The sequence below is a fragment of the Salmo salar genome, chromosome 03 (genome assembly GCF_965601325.2).
Source record: "Salmo salar chromosome 03, fSalSal1, whole genome shotgun sequence".
In the NCBI taxonomy this organism is placed as follows: Eukaryota; Metazoa; Chordata; class Actinopteri; order Salmoniformes; family Salmonidae; genus Salmo; species Salmo salar.
This window is the reverse complement of record NC_138293.1, coordinates 80,115,025-80,131,753: the sequence shown is the minus strand read 5'-3', so window position 1 is coordinate 80,131,753 and position 16,729 is coordinate 80,115,025. Positions and strand designations below refer to the sequence as shown.

The following is a 16,729-nucleotide window of genomic DNA, read 5'->3' as shown; positions in this document are numbered from 1 at the left end:
TAGATCATCAGCGCACTTTAGTACTATACCGAGGATTGTTTGTTTACCATATATGTTGGTAGAGTCTTGAGACTGCCTGACTCTGGCTTGCGGCTGAAAGGGCCTTCCAGGATCCCTCTTCTGAGCATGTGCAGGAGCAGGCGGGCGTACATGTTGCGGTTCTTGCGTCCCATCAGGCCCGAGCCGGATACACCTGGGTCACACAGCTTCTTGATCCACAGGGCACACCGCTGGCGCTCTGAGGTCAAATAGGGAGCAAGAAATTACAATCAATGCACTACTAACACATATGACAATTACAATTTATAGAACACTTGCTTTTTAGAAAAACAACTCATTTTACTGTAGGCCTACCTGTCTTGTGGGGGAGTTTTAGGACATATGGTTTCATGTCAACCAGGTGATGGTCAAACTCTGAGTCCAGTTTCTCCCATGTCTCCTCTTGTTTGTTCATAATGTCCTGCATATTGGGAATGACACACATTTAACGTGTTACTTTCGACTGGTTACTGTGTTTACATGCAAACGTGTCCACTCCGCCCCTCAGAGCACATTTTAGCTATTGCTTCACAAAAACCATGCGCAACTAAACTACAACTTCAGAACTAGAGGTTTCAATACAAATGTAGCAAGGCTTTGCTGTTAATGTCATCAATTCGGCATCCCTGCATAGGACTAACGTTAGAAGAGTTAACTACACACAGACTGAGCCACCAAGCTCAGCTGGCTAATAACAACTGAACCGTTGCTAGACACTTCGACTTGCATCGAGAAGGTGATGACGGCATATCTATCCTACTAGCTATCTCGCACAACTGAATCTGACATATAGCTAGTTTGCCAATAATGGTGCAGCTAGCTAAGTTAGCTTTGTTAGCTACAGTATCAATCTGGCTAGCATCAATTCTGTTACTAACAGTAGTTCAAGCAGCACATCAAAACGACAAACAGTGGCCGCGCGCTTAGTATTCACTGCAAATTTGTATTAATTTTACTCGTTAGTTAGATAATTACGATATATTACACTTCAAGCTCACATTATGCGATTATACTGGAACAAGTAGAGTTATTGGCTTGTTATTACCAGTTTCTGCAGATCTAAACGGTTCAAACTTCTGCTACACAGACTGCGTCCTACGTCACATCCTTTTCCCGTAAACAGAGCGTCCTTGTTGTCATAGAAACTGTCAAAGCTGATGAAACAAATGGTACCCTTTCCGTGCGATTGCAAGATGTTGCATTGAGTATAGAGTTAAATAGTTGTACATAATTATGTGATGCAGACCTGCGTTTACTATGCACAGTTCTGTTTGGTTCTAGGTAAAAAAAAAAAGAAAAAAAAGAATTGGAAACAAGTAGCCTAGGCTAGGCCCATTTGTAAATAGTTTCAAATAGGACTATTTACAGGATTTTTATATGCTTTCAAATACTAATAAGTCGTTGGATTCGGCCACATTGTTTTAAAATACTGAACGGCAAAAAAAATAAGTATTTAAAATACAAATATTTAAATATGCATAAATGTAGGCCTATTTGAACCCAGGTCTGCTGTGATGTTACTTTCGACTGGTTACTGTATGTTTACATGCAAACATGTACACTCCACCCACCAGAGTACATTTGAGCATTTTCCAAACTTCCACATAACATTCTACGCTATACATAAACTCAGCAAAAAAATAAACGTCCTCTCACTGTCATCTGTGTTTATTTTCAGCAAACTTAACATGTGTAAATATTTGTATGAACATAAGATTCAACAACTGAGACATAAAATGAACAAGTTCCACAGACATGTGACTAACAGAAATGGAATAATGTCTCCCTGAACAAAGGGGGGGGTCAAAATCAAAGGTAACAGTCAGTATCGGGTGTGGCCACCAGCTGCATTAAGTACTGCAGTGTATCTCCTCCTCATGGACGGCACCAGATTTGCCAGTTCTTGCTTTGAGATGTTACCCCACTCTTCCACCAAGGCACCTGCAAGTTCCCGGACATTTCTGGGGGGAATGGCCCTAGCCCTCACCCTCCGATCCAACATGTCCCAGACGTGCTCAATGGGATTGAGATCCGGGCTCTTCGTTGGCCATGGCAGAACACTGACATTCCTGGCTTGCAGGAAATCATGCACAGAATGAGCAGTATGGCTGGTGGCATTGTCATGCTGGAGGGTCATGTCAGGATGAGCCTGCAGGAAAGGTACCACATGAGGGAGGAGGATGTCTTCCCTGTAACGCACAGCGTTGAGATTCAAATCAAATCAAATGTATTTATATAGCCCTTCTTACATCAGCTGATATCTCAAAGTGCTGTACAGAAACCCAGCCTAAAACCCCAAACAGCAAGCAATGCAGGTGTAGAAGCACAGTGGCTAGGAAAAACTCCCTAGAAAGGCCAAAACCTAGGAAGAAACCTAGAGAGGAACCAGGCTATGAGGGGTGGCCAGTCCTCTTCTGGCTGTGCCGGGTGGAGATTATAACAGCACATGGCCTAGATGTTCAAATGTTCATAAATGACCAGCATTGTCAAATAATAATAATCATAGTAGTTGTCGAGGGTGCAACAAGTCAGTAACACAAGAGTAAGTGTCAGTTGGCTTTTTCATAGCCGATCTTTGAGAGTATCTCTACCGCTCCTGCTGTCTCTAGAGTTGAAAACAGCAGGTCTGGGACAGGTAGCACGTCCGGCGAACAGGTCAGGGTTCCATAGCTGCAGGCAGAACAGTTGGAACTGGAGCAGCAGCACGGCCAGGTGAACTGGGGACAGCAAGGAGTCATCAAGCCAGGTAGTCCTGAGGCATGGTCCTAGGGCTCAGGTCCTCCGAGAGAGAGAAAGAAAGAGAAAGAGAGAATTAGAGAGAGCATATTTAAATTCACACAGGACACCGGAAAAGACAAGAGAAATACTCCAGATGTGACAGACTGACCCTAGCCCCCCGACACATAAACTACTGCAGCATAAATACTGGAGGCTGAGACAGGAGGGGTCAGGAGACACTGTGGCCCCATCCGATGAAACCCCCGGACAGGGCCAAACAGGTAGGATATAACCCCACCCACTTTGCCAAAGCACAGCCTCCACACCACTGGAGGGATATCTCCAACCACCAACATACCATCCCGAGACAAGGCCGAGTATAGCCCACAAAGATCTCCGCCACGGCACAGCCCAAGGGGGGGCGCCAACCCAGACAGGAAGACCACGTCAGTGACTCAACCCACTCAAGTGACGCACCCCTCCCAGGGACAGCATGGAAGAACACCAGTAAGCCAGTGACTCAGCCCCCGTAATAGGGGTAGAGGCAGAGAATCCCAATGGAAAGAGGGGAAACCGGCCAGGCAGAGACAGCAAGGGCGGTTCGTTGCTCCAGCCTTTCCGTTCACCTTCACACCCCTGGGCCAGACTACACTTAATCATAGGACCTACTGAAGAGATGTGTCTTCAGTAAAGACTTAAAGGTTGAGACTGAGTCTGCGTCTCTCACATGGGTAGGCAGACTATTCCATAAAAATGGAGCTCTATAGGAGAAAGCCCTGCCTCCAGCTGTTTGCTTAGAAATTCTAAGCAACAACAAGCTCAGTCCGATGATGCTGTGACACACCGCCCCAGACCATGACGGACCCTCCACCTCCAAATCGATCCCGCTCCAGAGTACAGGCCTCGATGTAACACTCATTCCGTCTACGATAAACGCGAATCCGACCATCACCCCTGGTGAGACAAAACCGTGACTCGTCAGTGAAGAGTACTTTTTGCCAGTCCTGTCTGGTCCAGCGAGGGTGGGTTTGTGCCCATAGGCAACGTTGTTGCCGATGATGTCTGGTGAGGACCTGCCTTACAACAGGCCTACAAGCCCTCAATCCAGCCTCTCTCAGCCCATTGTGGACAGTCTGAGCACTGATGGAGAGATTGTGTGTTCCTGGTGTAACTCGGGCAGTTGTTGTTGCCATCCTGTACCTGTCCTGCAGGTGTGATGTTCAGATCTACCGATCCTGTGCAGGTGTTACACGTGGTCTGCCACTGCGAGGACGATCAGCTGTCCCCCTGTAGCGCTGTCTTAGGTGTCTCACAGTACAGACATTGCAATTTATTTCCCTGGCCACATCTGCAGTCCTCATGCCTCCTTGCAGCATGCCTATGGCACATTCACGCAGATGAGTAGGGACCTGGGCATCTTTCTTTTGGTATTTTTAAGAGTCAGAAGAAAGGCTTCTTCCATGTCCTAAGTTTTCATAACTGACCTTAATTTCCTACTGTCTGTAAGCTGTTAGTGTCTTAACGACCGTTCCACAGGTGTATGTTCATTAATTGTTTATGGTTCATTGAACAAGCATGGGAAACAGTGTTTAAACCCTTTACAATGAAGATCTGTGAAGAGTTATTTGGATTTTTTACAAATTATCTTAGAAATACAGGGTCCTGAAAAAGGGATGTTTCTTTTTTTGCTGAGTTTACATGGTAAGTCAAAATCATGATATTAATAGCAAACATTTACATGTTGTCTTTTTTATTTTTGTAATGTAAATGTTTAGGCCTATTATCAATATCGTGAATTTGGGGTAATATAGGGCTAGCTGGATTATTGATTTGCGAAAGTGATTGAACGTGTTTTTTTCAGTAAGCAATGCCATTAGGTCGTTCAACTAAAGGAGTTTATTTTGTATGCCTTTGATATTGTAAGTAGAAATTGGGCACCAATAATGAATTTGTTATATTCAATGAATATAGACCACATGGAGAATTCGATCAAATGTTTTATATGAATAAAGACTTGCTAAAAATTCAGCATTATGTCATCCCTCTGTGACTTCCAGGAAGGTTCTTAACCCACTTAACCCAAACGTTTCTCCAAGTTTTCACCATCATTGTTATTTTGTTGCTTTGATAAAGTAATTCCTGAAGAGTATTTCATGTGATTAATGATTCATTTTAAGGTAAAAAAAAAAAAAAAAAAAGTCCCTCATTTTAACGTCAACCCTGTTAAAACTCTCGTTTTAATATGGTAAAACTATTCCCTTTAAAAAAAAAAATGTTTTCAAAATAAACATGTAACATCTGATAGTCAAATCATAATGTAAAAGCAGGTGGGATTGTTCTACTCTTTTTGGTAATTTTCTGGTGTTTTGTAGTGGAAAACTGAGTGAGTTGAGAACACTCACTCCGTAGGCAAGACCATGGTGCTTGCCTACGGAGCTGTGAGGGGAACGGCACCTCCGTACCTTCAGGCACTGATCAGTCCCTACACCAAAAGAAGGGCACTGCGTTCATCCACCTCTGGCCTGCTGGTCCCCCTACCTCTGAGGAAGCACAGTTCCCGCTCAGCCCAGTCAAAACTGTTCGCTGCTCTGGCACCCCAATAGTGGAACAAGCTCCCTCACGACGCCAGGACAGCGGAGTCAATCACCACCTTCCGGAGACACCTGAAACCCCACCTCTTTAAGGAATACCTGGGATAGGATTAAGTAATCCTTCTACCCCCCCCAAAAAAGATATAGATGTACTATTGTAAAGTGGTTTTTCCACTGGATATCATAAGGTGAATGCACCAATTTGTAAGTCGCTCTGGATAAGAGCGTCTGCTAAATGACGTAAATGTAACTGTCACCCATAGATAGACAGGCTAGAAACATTTTAACAATTTCATTTTCTTGTGTGAAGCTTGCATTCAATTGCACACAACAAGCTTCCATTCCCCGTCACAATGGGATTTATGGCTGATTTAAAATGAGATCATCAAACCTGTTATGGTCAAACCTATTACTTTATTTGGCACTTAAATTAGGTACTTACTTTAGTCTTTTTTTTTTTACCTCTTCAGGTGGGAAAAGTTTTTTTATTTTATTATTGAACATGTGCTCTTTATGGCAGAATGTTACAATGAGGTGAAATCCAAAGATTTTTTCACCAATTCGCACATTTTAAAAGCCACCGATTTGGTGGAATGAACCAGAAATCGATGTGGTGAGGCAAGGTCACGCAGCCTGTTCACGATGAAAATAAAGAAAGCGGTCTGTGCAACAGAGGTAGATTTTGGAAACAAAGAAGGTTGAACTGGGATTGTCCCAGGTACAAACATATGTTACCAGAAATGATATAGGTCTACCCTTTATGAGCTAGCCTAAATACAGATTATTTTCTGAATAGCCTATTGCTGTAATAATACGCTTCATCCACATGATGGCAATGCTGACTTGCAATTTCCAACAGCAGCAGTTCAACACTGGATATCATATTATTGACGTCACTGAGAATGAAAAAGAAGCGCTCAGTGGTGGCTCTAGCAAAAGGGAAACCCGCTGTCCAGTGGCTATTTCGTAGTTGCGGTAGCCTATAGTATTTTAGTGCGCGTGTAGAAATACAAGTGAAGATACCTTGGAGTAAAACTGAACCGTACGACCGTGTAGCCTACTTTTTTTCTGCAATGGCTGATCATCATCTTTTACATTATAGCGACTCAGCTGCGGTTGGGAACCGTTTCGCCCGCAAAGGTGCTCTGCGGCAGAAAAACGTGCATGAAGTCAAAAATCACAAATTTACTGCCAGGTTTTTCAAGCAACCGACATTCTGCAGTCATTGCACAGACTTCATATGGTAAGCATCAATGCTCTTGCGCACCCATCATTGTGTGAAAGGGGAGAGGAAAAGTTGGTGCGCTCTCGTCATTCCGGTCGTGTTAGTGTATTTCCTTGTTTACCCAATTTGTTTTGATTTATGCAAAATAGTTGCCTTATGTAAAGTGTTAAATGGTTGAGGCACTGCTATTAGACTCATAATTAGCCTACTAGCCGCTTATCGTCATCAAAATGTATAATTTGTTAATTCAAATGATAACTTAATTGGATGTAATAGTTAAGTGTTCATTAAATTCCATGATGCTAACAGTTAATTTCACATGCGCTATTCTCATAAAATCATATGAAGCTCGCCCTTCACCTTAAAAAAACACCCTTCCGCGCGCTGATTGGCAACTAGAAGTCAGCAATAGAATTCTGTGCTCCCAAATTGGGTATGGATTTAAAAAAACAAATTCTTAATTTAACTAGGCAAGTCAGTTAACACATTTTATCTACACTGACGGCCTAGGAACAGTGGGTTAACTGCTTTGTTCAGGGGCAGAACGACAGATTTTTACCTTGTCAGCTCGAGGATTCGAGCTAGCAACCTTTACTGTTACTGGCCCAAAGCTCTAACCACTAGGCTAACTGATGTTAATGTGCAAATTGTTTTCCAACCAGGCCATACTAAACTCGCCCCATAATTACTCATCTTGCCAAGAAAGATACACCCCCTTAATCAGAGGCATAATCAGATTTTTGTTTATTTTGCACGCTAAAACGTTCAAATTCAGTAGGCTATTAAATTGATCTTTCACGTCTTTTTAAGTCTAATTTCCCTCCTCCACACATCTTGCAATGCTCATGTCTTATAGCCTGGAGACTGAACTCTCAATCCATTGTACCTGTGCAACAGATCTTGCCATGCTCATGTCTAATAGCCTGGAAACGTCTAAACTCGCCATCTACTGTAAATGAGTACCATCAAATGATATAGCAGTAACCCTACTGCTAGCTCTGGTCCAGGGCATTAGTGTGCTTTCCTTTACTAGTTGAGGAAAGCACACTAATGCCCCCCTGGACCAGAGCTACCCCACTGGGCACAATGTCAGGTAATCTAATTAGTTTACATTTGGTTGAGATGTCAACTAACGTGAATTCAAAACATTTCATGTCATTGGATTTAGGTTTAAAAAAAAAAAAAAGAACTAAATGCCCTTAAGTTGACTTTGCAAATCCAAATTGATTCAATGTCACATTGATGTGTTGAAATGACATGAAAACAATGTTGATTCAACCAGTTTTTGCCCAGTGGGACCCTACTGTATGACTTGGAGCATCAGAAGTACAGGTAAGACTGTCCTGCTGTCACTCACTGCTCCTTCTCACTGCTTTTCACAGGGGATTTGGGAAACAAGGATTCCAGTGCCAAGGTAACCCAGTGTTCTGCCTGTGTACATGTTTACGCTCATATTTGTATGTGTACAGTAATTTACATGTGTACACTTATTGGCTTAGCATTAGGTATCCAATTTCCATATACTGTATGGTTCCAGTAAACAGTTAAATCACTAATATTCATACCACTGTACAGGGGACGTTGAACCTTCCACAAGCCAGTTTGGTTGTCAAATCCATTAGCAATCTACAAATGAAGACGCCAGCTGCTTGTTCCTTTGTGCAGTTACTGTACGTCTCAAAGCCCTGCTCAGAGTGCAACAATGTCTGCTATTCTTTCAAGAGCAAGGATAGTCAATGAAGGCTTCTGAATCCGCCAGCACCAAAGTACTTCCCCATAGACAACTGTTTAGACAAATGTTATGTAGTGTAGTCTAGTAGGGCTCAGAGTGCGTTAAACTGTTCCGTCCAGACTGAGGTGATGACTGGCTAGTCGCTGGCTGGAGATTTGACTGCTCTTACATGTATACTTTATGCAGTCTGTTCTCCTGAAGTGTAAACCCATCAGATCATAATTCTATTCTCATTATTGTTCAGACAAGATGCTGCGTCTTTCTTATAGCTTGTTGATAATCAGGTCATTATTCACTCTTCCTCTAACTCTTAATATCTGCCAAAAACCTTGGATGGGGCCAGTGTTCTCAAATTTACTTCAAAAGTGCAGCATGGCCACTTTTCAGGCTTCTCTCAAATATGGCATTCACTAACAGTCTTCCACAGAAAAGTACAACTACAGTACACTGCCTCCGTCGGTGAACTTCCACATTCTGTTTGATGAATTAATGTGCATGCAGAGCCACTTAATGACTAAATACCAACGGTATCAGTTCTCTATTCACAGCTGGAGGCCTTTGAGTAGTCATTTCTAGGCTGGTTGGAAAAGTTAGTGAAGGATTTACAGCAATACCCAAGTTCCCAGTATCTGAAATGTAATTGTGTGTTTGAATCTCTTGGAGTCAGATTGTAACTATGTAGAATGGTAAAGGAAAACTGACTGTTAGATTGTAAGCAATAGCAAAGCTACATTCCAAAATAACCATTGATGAATTCAGAACAGCAAAATATAATTCCATGCCAAAAGTTTATTGGACATTCGCACATGACCAAGGGGGATGAACGTCATGTAGAACCTATAGGATGTAGAAAAACATTAGTACCAAGTAATAAAAGCAAATTACATTTGGAATGCCATACAAATTGACACTTAAAGCCCATCATTCATGCATCAATTGCCAATGTCTGTGGGGAGAAACATTTGTCAGTCATCCAAATTAGACTACTGTAGACATGTAGTTGTAACAGTACATTACCTGGTGATAGGATACTGCACTCCTTTGGATCCAGCACTTGGTCTAAGGAGAGACTGGTTAGGCACAGGTTTACTGATAACGTGGGATACAACACTAACAGAGGGCTGGGCTGTGTCTCCTGGGGAGTAGAGGGTGTTGGAGAAAACCACTGCTTGAAAACACTCTGCTTGATCCATGGGGCCAGTTCTTGCTGTTCAGCAGCAGAGGGAGATGTGTTTCCTTTACCTTGCTGTCCACCAGTGGATTCTGGAGATGGGTGGCAATCCAGACACATCCACCAATAGGAGGTCCAACATTCTGAGAGGCCTTCAGAACCCATAAGGGCAACCCACAGGGGTATTGGTTAACAGGTCCTGCTACCTCAGTAACACTGGGTCTTGAAGTCTTCTCTGGGAGCTTCTGGCTGCTTGGGACTTGTTCTGGTTGCTCAGGGACTGAAGGACAATAATTACAACATGCCATTAATTGGGGTATTATGCCAACTGGTAATGTAATAGTATATAAATCTGATTATAATATATTCAAATTGTGATATGACAGTACACATGCTGGCACCTACCAGTCTCACTACACATGGAATGGGAGAGCCTGGAGAGACGACATCTGTCCCTCGGTGCTAACACACCTAGCAGTATTCTGTAGAGTCATTGCACTGCTTTGGGGTGTACAGGCCCTCGTTACACTGGGGTACATAGGCGCCAGGAATATTAGGGGTATTGGCTCTAGCCTGCTCACAGGGTCAGGGCTGGATAGAAGGTTTAGACATTCAGCTTCAGGTAGCTCATTAAGTTAGGTTGAATATAACGTGATCATTTAAGATTACATGAGCTGATAAACATTTAGATTTATACTGTCATAACATCTCAATATCACCATACTATTTAAGTGACAGTTTTGGCAATAGCCCAAAATGACAGGAAGTGTAGCAGGTGGAGTTACTTCAGTGCCACCAGAAATGTTCATTGATTTTGTATTCAGAACTTGAAATTCAATATTTGAATGTGTAGTGCACAAATTTAATTTATAAATTGATAACATGATTTGAAAATGAATTAAATTAATATTGCAGTTTAACAATTCAGTTTATTTTAATAAACATGTTTCTGCATGCACATTGATTACTCTTCTACTACAAGGAAAGCACATTTTTCTAAGCAAACCCAAATCTTAGGAGTTGGACTTAATGCATCAGTTATTGCGATGGTGCTTCCAGTTTAGATAGATACATGTAGTGAAGTCTCCTTGGCAGGGCCGGTTCTATGGGGGGATAAGCTGGGCATGGACCCCCAGAAAGAACACGCCCTCCCTCAGTTGTTGCCCCATAAAGTGTTATGAATTGCAGTGGCCCGGTTTTACCAATGTAGTGCAGCAAGGCCTGCCAGTAGTTCAGACGGGACAGAGGCTATATGCTTGGTGCGCTCATGATCTGAGGGGGATGTAATATTTAGTAGTTAAATCCGAAGATGCATTCTGATTGGGAACCTAGCCTAATTAAGGAAGCTAATTTGACCCCGCACTGGGTGGGATCCAATGGACTGTCACAGAGCGATGTCGAGCAGCCTGCTAGCCCAACCGCCGAGGTTGAGAGCCTAGCAGCTAATTTAATATTGGCCCATCAAGAGTGACGCAACGTCAAATCGCAACCGCTGCCAGCGAACCCCACTCCGTTCTTCAAAAGATATGGGGTGCCTTTGTCAGCAATGCCGACTGCAGTTGGCACTGAAACATTAGGGACATCACAGCAATGTGCAAACACTCTTCACCCCGAAGAACGTATTCAGTGAAGAGATGCAGCATGTTAGATCAACGAAAAGCCCAGCTGGCATTTGAGCGGGACCTACCAAGTACATTTCACCAGGAAGGAGAATGGATCAGAAAGGTCTGAGGTTCAACACAGCAACTCTAGAATGATCAGCTACAGCCTTTATGGCCCTGGCTGCCGTGCCAGAGTTAATACAATTCCCTCATGTAAACCTACTGGTTGTTCGGCAGATTTTATGCAAACTATAGTTTAGGCCTTTGCTTTACTGCACCACATCTTTTAGATACATGATTGTCATTGCTTGCATGTGTAACCAGTGTTAAATGGCTAGCCAGTTAGTGGGGTGCGCACTCATAGCGTTGCAAATCAGTGGTTTCATATGCTGAGACCTTGAAGTAGTCGTTTCCCTTGCTCTACAAGGGCCGCGGCTTTTGTGGAGTGATGGGTAAGTGTTTCGAGGGTGACTTGGTGTACAGAAGGTGTCTGGTTCGAGCCCAGGTAGGGGCGAGGAGAGGGACGGAAGCAAAGCTGTTGCACATGGGACTAATTACTAGATCTAGAGCTTTGCGTCATTTGATGGTATAGGGACAATGACCAATGAAGCCTACTGGTTGTGTGGCGAGCCCTGGCAGGCGCTCCTGTGGTCTGACTGTTCCTTGTTGGTGCCGAAATTGGCAGCTAACGTTACTTTTTCAGAGCGCTGACCGGCGATAGCCTTCTGTCCATGGTCCTGAATTAATGTTACGGTGTGCCTTTTTAAATGAGCGCATCTTGGGCTACCAGTCTTCGTGAGACTCTTCAACATTGTTTGCAAAATGACAGTTTCTAATATGGCTGCATTTCAGATAGGCCTGGATTGTTTAAATTGCAGTAGTATAACCAATAGTGTAGCCTACTGAAAGTAGTAAGTAAACTACATTACAGTCTGTGCGATAATATTGACATACTTTGACAGTAGCTTGTGACAATGAGTGGGCCCCTCCCTGCCTTCACGCGTTGTGCTCAGAATGGACATTCTCTTAATTGGAGCCGATTCAAATTGGCTACTACCACATGACATTTCACAGCCATGCATATACAATATGCACCTAGTTTGCTTTTCTGGAACTCCCACAGAAAATATTTTGCACCTGGAGAAGTAACGGCTTGGTTACAGTCATTGCGACAGCCTATAGTTGTATTTAGTGAAGTTTAAGCCATGTAGTGGGGCACATTCTCTTGTGTTATTATATAGAGCAACGGTTGTGTACGGCTACATTATTTTTTTAAACATTTGAATAGTAGGACCAATCAACTTGTGTTTAGGGCTCTAAAGCAATACTAAACAAACTATAAACCCAACATGTCCCATGCTTAATGAACTTATACATCCCAGAAATGCATGCATATGCAAAAACAAACTTCAAATTGGTTTACATCCCTGATAATCTATCCAGTGCAGCTGGGCGTCAGAGGCCCATTGTCGTGCCATTCATCCACTGCCTCGTGGTTCAACAATGCACAGCCCCATGTATACAATTCCTGGAAGCTGAAAAGCTTCCAGAGTAGCAGTCTCTCACACTGTGTACATGTTCCTGAGAGTTTTAGAGTTCAGGAATGGAGTGTTAAGATAGTACCTGAAATACTACAGCCACATTCATAACATTAAATATGCCACATTGGATTAAGGAACCACTGTTGGTACAGCCAGCTCACCATGGTGTTTCACTGTTTCCATCTACCGGTCCTGGCAGACAAAGTACCAGAATGTTTTCAATCCAAATGCAGCCAAGTTGATTAAACTTCAGAAAGCTTAACTAAAACAGCCTATAAATATTGAATTGGAATAGAATTAAGAATGAACACTCATGAAACAGTTACCCGTTTCAATTTGTGCAAAACAAATGAGAATTTACATTCAATTTCTGGTGTCACCGAAATCACTCCATACCCATGTTGTCAAGGACAAGCATACTGGCCAGGGAAACTGGAATGAGTGTAAAACAACCCTCCATAGTAGCAGTTTAAACTCCATAAAGGTAATAGTTTAAGAAACCCTGCCCTAGGCTATGGTTCAGGACCAAAGGGGGGGCCCTGGGCATGTCAAAGGTCAGTCACTACAATAAATCTACACCGTTGGGTCATGGGATGACAATTTCTCATTTGGGGCTTAAGCTCAAGTTTAAGAACCCTGGCCTAAGAGACAAAAGACTAGAGGCTAAATTTAACAAAATAGTACATCAGGTCAAATCAAAGTAATGTGACATTTTTCAAAATCATATTGTGTTAAGTCAAAATGATTTATTTTAATTATCAAAAGAGCAGAAAACAGCTTACCATTTGACAGGAAAACTAGTAGTGCCTACAAACAGCAAACAGAGCCAAGAGACCCTGAAACAGCAAGGGGGAATGATTAGTAAAATGGCCAGCACACCTTCAACAATACAACTTATTGAAGATAACCCATTTCTTACCTTAGCCTGTCCAAGAGCCATAGCAATCAGCTCAGTTGTAGAACTCCCCAGTGGCTATGGCGTGGCAACAGACAGCTTCCGGTTTTAACTGTGAGAGTGCTGCTCTCGCCTTGTATTGGCACCTTGACTCTCCTAGGTTTCAATTAGAGACAGCTGGTGGCAATCAATGACCTTATCATTTAACATAATGAATAGAGTTGACTTGTTTTCCTATTTCAGCATGACACACAAACCTATCTGTTTTACACAATACATTCCTATCTGCACATACTTCAACATTGCACCCTCCCAAACAGGTTTCAGGTGTAGCCAATCTAGACATTAGACAAGATTTCCCCAATTGGGACAGATGAGCTGCATTTACACAGGCAGCCCAATTGTGCTATTTTTCCGCTAATGGGTCACATTTTCATAAAAAAATGGTCAGAATTGGGCTGTCTGTGTAAAGCAGCCATAGAGGGATAGACAGGGAAAGCTTGTGGTAAGGAAAATCATCAATACTATCATACCCCATGTTGAGATAAGTCACAGAAAATAATAAGGTGCTTGATATGGGATGAGATTACCACCTTTTTTTACTTGCTTATTAGACATGACCTTTGGGCAGTTAGAAACTATACAAAACATTGTTGTGTCCTAAATAAATATATAGGTGCAAGTTTAACTACTCTAATTCAGAACAGTGTAATTCAGTGTTTTGATCAAACTGTTGTCCAAGTATCAAAAACAGTGCAATCATTTCTGTGACTCTCAGTAACCTTCTAGTGTGATAACCATGGACTTGTCTCTGGGCAGTCTCTACCAGTGGAGGTTGCTGCGGACGGCTCATCATAATGGCTGGAACGGCGTGAATGGAATGGCATCAAACACATGTAAATCATGTGTTTGATGTATTTGATACCGTTTCACTTATTCCGCTCCATCTGTTACCATGAACCCGTCCTCCCGAATTAAGGTGCCACCAACCTCCCGTGGTCTCTATAGAGTCAGACAGGGACACTACTACTGCACAAGGGCCCAGATGTCCACAACATGTTACCACAGTCTCTGCCAGTGTAGTGTTCCTCTCAGGACACTTGATACACCAAGCCAGGTAACTGTGTGTAGACAGAGCAACGCTGAAGGTAAAGGCTAGAGAGGGAGGGAGAGATATAAAGGGTAGGTAGAGAGCCAGATTAAGAGTACAAAAGGAGAAAATAACAGGGAGGTAGCAGGCAAGGTGGAGAGATTAGGATGTAAAGGCTAGGGGAGAGAATGAATGAGGGAGAGGTGAAGGAATGATAGAAAAGGAAGGAAATAGTGCGGGAGAGAGAATGAGGGGAATGGAGGGAGAGAGAATGAGCGGAATGGAGGGAGAGAGAATGAGGGGAATGGAGGGAGAGAGAATGAGGGGAATGGAGGGAGAGAGAATGAGGGGAATGGAGGGAGAGAGAATGAGGGGAATGGAGGGAGAGAGAGTACAGGTTCAGTAGGGAGAGAGAGAATGAGGGGAATGGAGGGAGAGAGAATGAGGGGAATGGAGGGAGAGAGAGTACAGGTTCAGTAGGGAGAGAGAGAGAGAATGAGGGGAATGGAGGGAGAGAGAATGAGGGGAATGGAGGGAGAGAGAGTACAGGTTCAGTAGGGAGAGAGAGAGAGAATGAGGGGAATGGAGGGAGAGAGAATGAGGGGAATGGAGGGAGAGAGAGTGTACAGGTTCAGTAGGGAGAGAGAGAATGAGGGGAATGGAGGGAGAGAGAGTACAGGTTCAGTAGGGAGAGAGAGAGAGAATGAGGGGAATGGAGGGAGAGAGAATGAGGGGAATGGAGGGAGAGAGAGTACATGTTCAGTAGGGAGAGAGAGAGAGAATGAGGGGAATGGAGGGAGAGAGAATGAGGGGAATGGAGGGAGAGAGAGTACAGGTTCAGTAGGGAGAGAGAGAGAGAATGAGGGGAATGGAGGGAGAGAGAGTGTACAGGTTCAGAAGGGAGAGAGAGAGAGTGTACAGGTTCAGTAGGGAGAGAGAGAATGAGGGGAATGGAGAGAGAGAGAGTGTACAGGTACAGTAGGGAGAGAGAGAATGAGGGGAATGGAGGGAGAGAGAGTGTACATTGTAATGAAAAGAGAGCTAGTGCTGCTCCCCCCTCTCACCTCCTGAGGTCACGGTGCCTGGCCTCGGAGCCTCTGGCGTCCCTGTGCCCTTCTCATGCTAGCTCTGTCACAGCACAAGGTCACGATACAGAGTAGCGATGCTCCAGGGAGCAGGTCTGAAGGCTTAATTAACTGTCAGTCCACACCGCAGGTAGTAGTACACCACCAAGCTGCACTGCCACACGATGGGCCAAGCGCTGGAGAGTCCACTGATTTATCACCAATTTACCACTATTGAAATGAAATGGAGAGGGGAGAGGTTTACTGTTTAGATTTACTCTATAGGACAGTGATTCATAAGGCCAGGAGTGATTCAAAAGGCCAGGAGTGATTCAAAAGGCCAGGAGTGATTCAAAAGGCCAGGAGTGATTCATAAGGCCAGGAGTGATTCATAAGGCCAGGAGTGATTCATAAGGCCAGGAGTGATTCATAAGGCCAGGGATGGTATTCTCACAGCACCTCATAGTAGGAGTGCAGATCTAGGTTCAGGTCCTCCCTGTCCATGTAATCTTATTCAGTATAATATAAAAAGCAAAACTGATCCTACACTCTTAGAAAAAATGGTTCCAACATTTTTTTTTGCACAGAGATAGGGTTCTACCAAGAACCATTTTGATCAGAAGAACCTGTTTTAGAAGACAAGGGTTATTTGTAAGGCAAAGGGTTCTACCTAGAACCTTTAACATCCCAATAACTGTTTTTTGAAGAAAGGGTTCTTTGATGATTCTTTGGGAGGCAAGAAGGGTTCTACTTAGAACCACACTCTGAGTGTACAAAACATTAAGGACACCTTCCTAATATTGAGTTGCATGGACTCTACAAGGTGTCTAAAGCGTTCCACAGGGATGCTGGCCCATTTTCACACAGTTGTGTCAAGTTGGCTGGATGTCCTTTGGGTGGTGGTCCATTCTTCATACACACAGGAAACTGTTGAGCGTGAAAAACCCACCTACCACCATACCCTGTTCAAAGGCACTTACATATTTTGTCTTGTCCATTCACCCTCTAGACGGCACACATACACCACCCATGTCTCAATTGTTTCAATGCTTAAAAATCCTT

General features: G+C 43.4%; 2 protein-coding genes and 1 long non-coding RNA gene across 5 annotated transcripts in view; 1 reads left to right on the top strand and 2 right to left on the bottom strand.

Annotated features, from left to right (window-relative positions):
* Positions 1-1,166, bottom strand: part of LOC106601769 (centrosomal protein of 112 kDa) — a 53,864-nt gene extending 52,698 nt beyond the window's left edge. Inside the window, exons 1-3 of the mRNA XM_082972798.1 lie at positions 1,085-1,166; positions 355-460; positions 48-238 (exon numbers count right to left, since the gene is read on the bottom strand). Coding sequence (XP_082828924.1) covers positions 48-238; positions 355-454 — 291 coding nt within the window. The 5' untranslated portion in view covers positions 455-460; positions 1,085-1,166. The remainder of the gene's footprint in view (positions 1-47; positions 239-354; positions 461-1,084) is intronic.
* A 5,070-nt stretch (positions 1,167-6,236) lies between these two features.
* The window catches only part of LOC106606719 (protein kinase C alpha type), a 237,178-nt gene continuing 226,685 nt past the window's right edge, over positions 6,237-16,729 (top strand). The window contains exons 1-2 of the mRNA XM_045715506.2: positions 6,237-6,591; positions 7,956-7,987. Coding sequence (XP_045571462.1) covers positions 6,422-6,591; positions 7,956-7,987 — 202 coding nt within the window. The 5' untranslated portion in view covers positions 6,237-6,421. The remainder of the gene's footprint in view (positions 6,592-7,955; positions 7,988-16,729) is intronic.
* On the bottom strand, positions 9,064-13,698 carry LOC106601766 (uncharacterized). Of its 3 annotated transcripts, none has more exons than XR_014391796.1 (5): positions 13,538-13,696; positions 13,401-13,454; positions 9,882-10,067; positions 9,323-9,756; positions 9,064-9,142 (listed from the first exon to the last, which is right to left on the bottom strand). It is a non-coding gene; the product is annotated as an uncharacterized LOC106601766 (long non-coding RNA). The 3 variants fall into 3 exon arrangements; XR_001328089.3 differs by lacking the exon at positions 9,064-9,142 and adding an exon at positions 9,156-9,251 and having other exon boundaries at positions 13,538-13,697; XR_001328088.3 differs by lacking the exon at positions 9,064-9,142 and having other exon boundaries at positions 9,156-9,756; positions 13,538-13,698.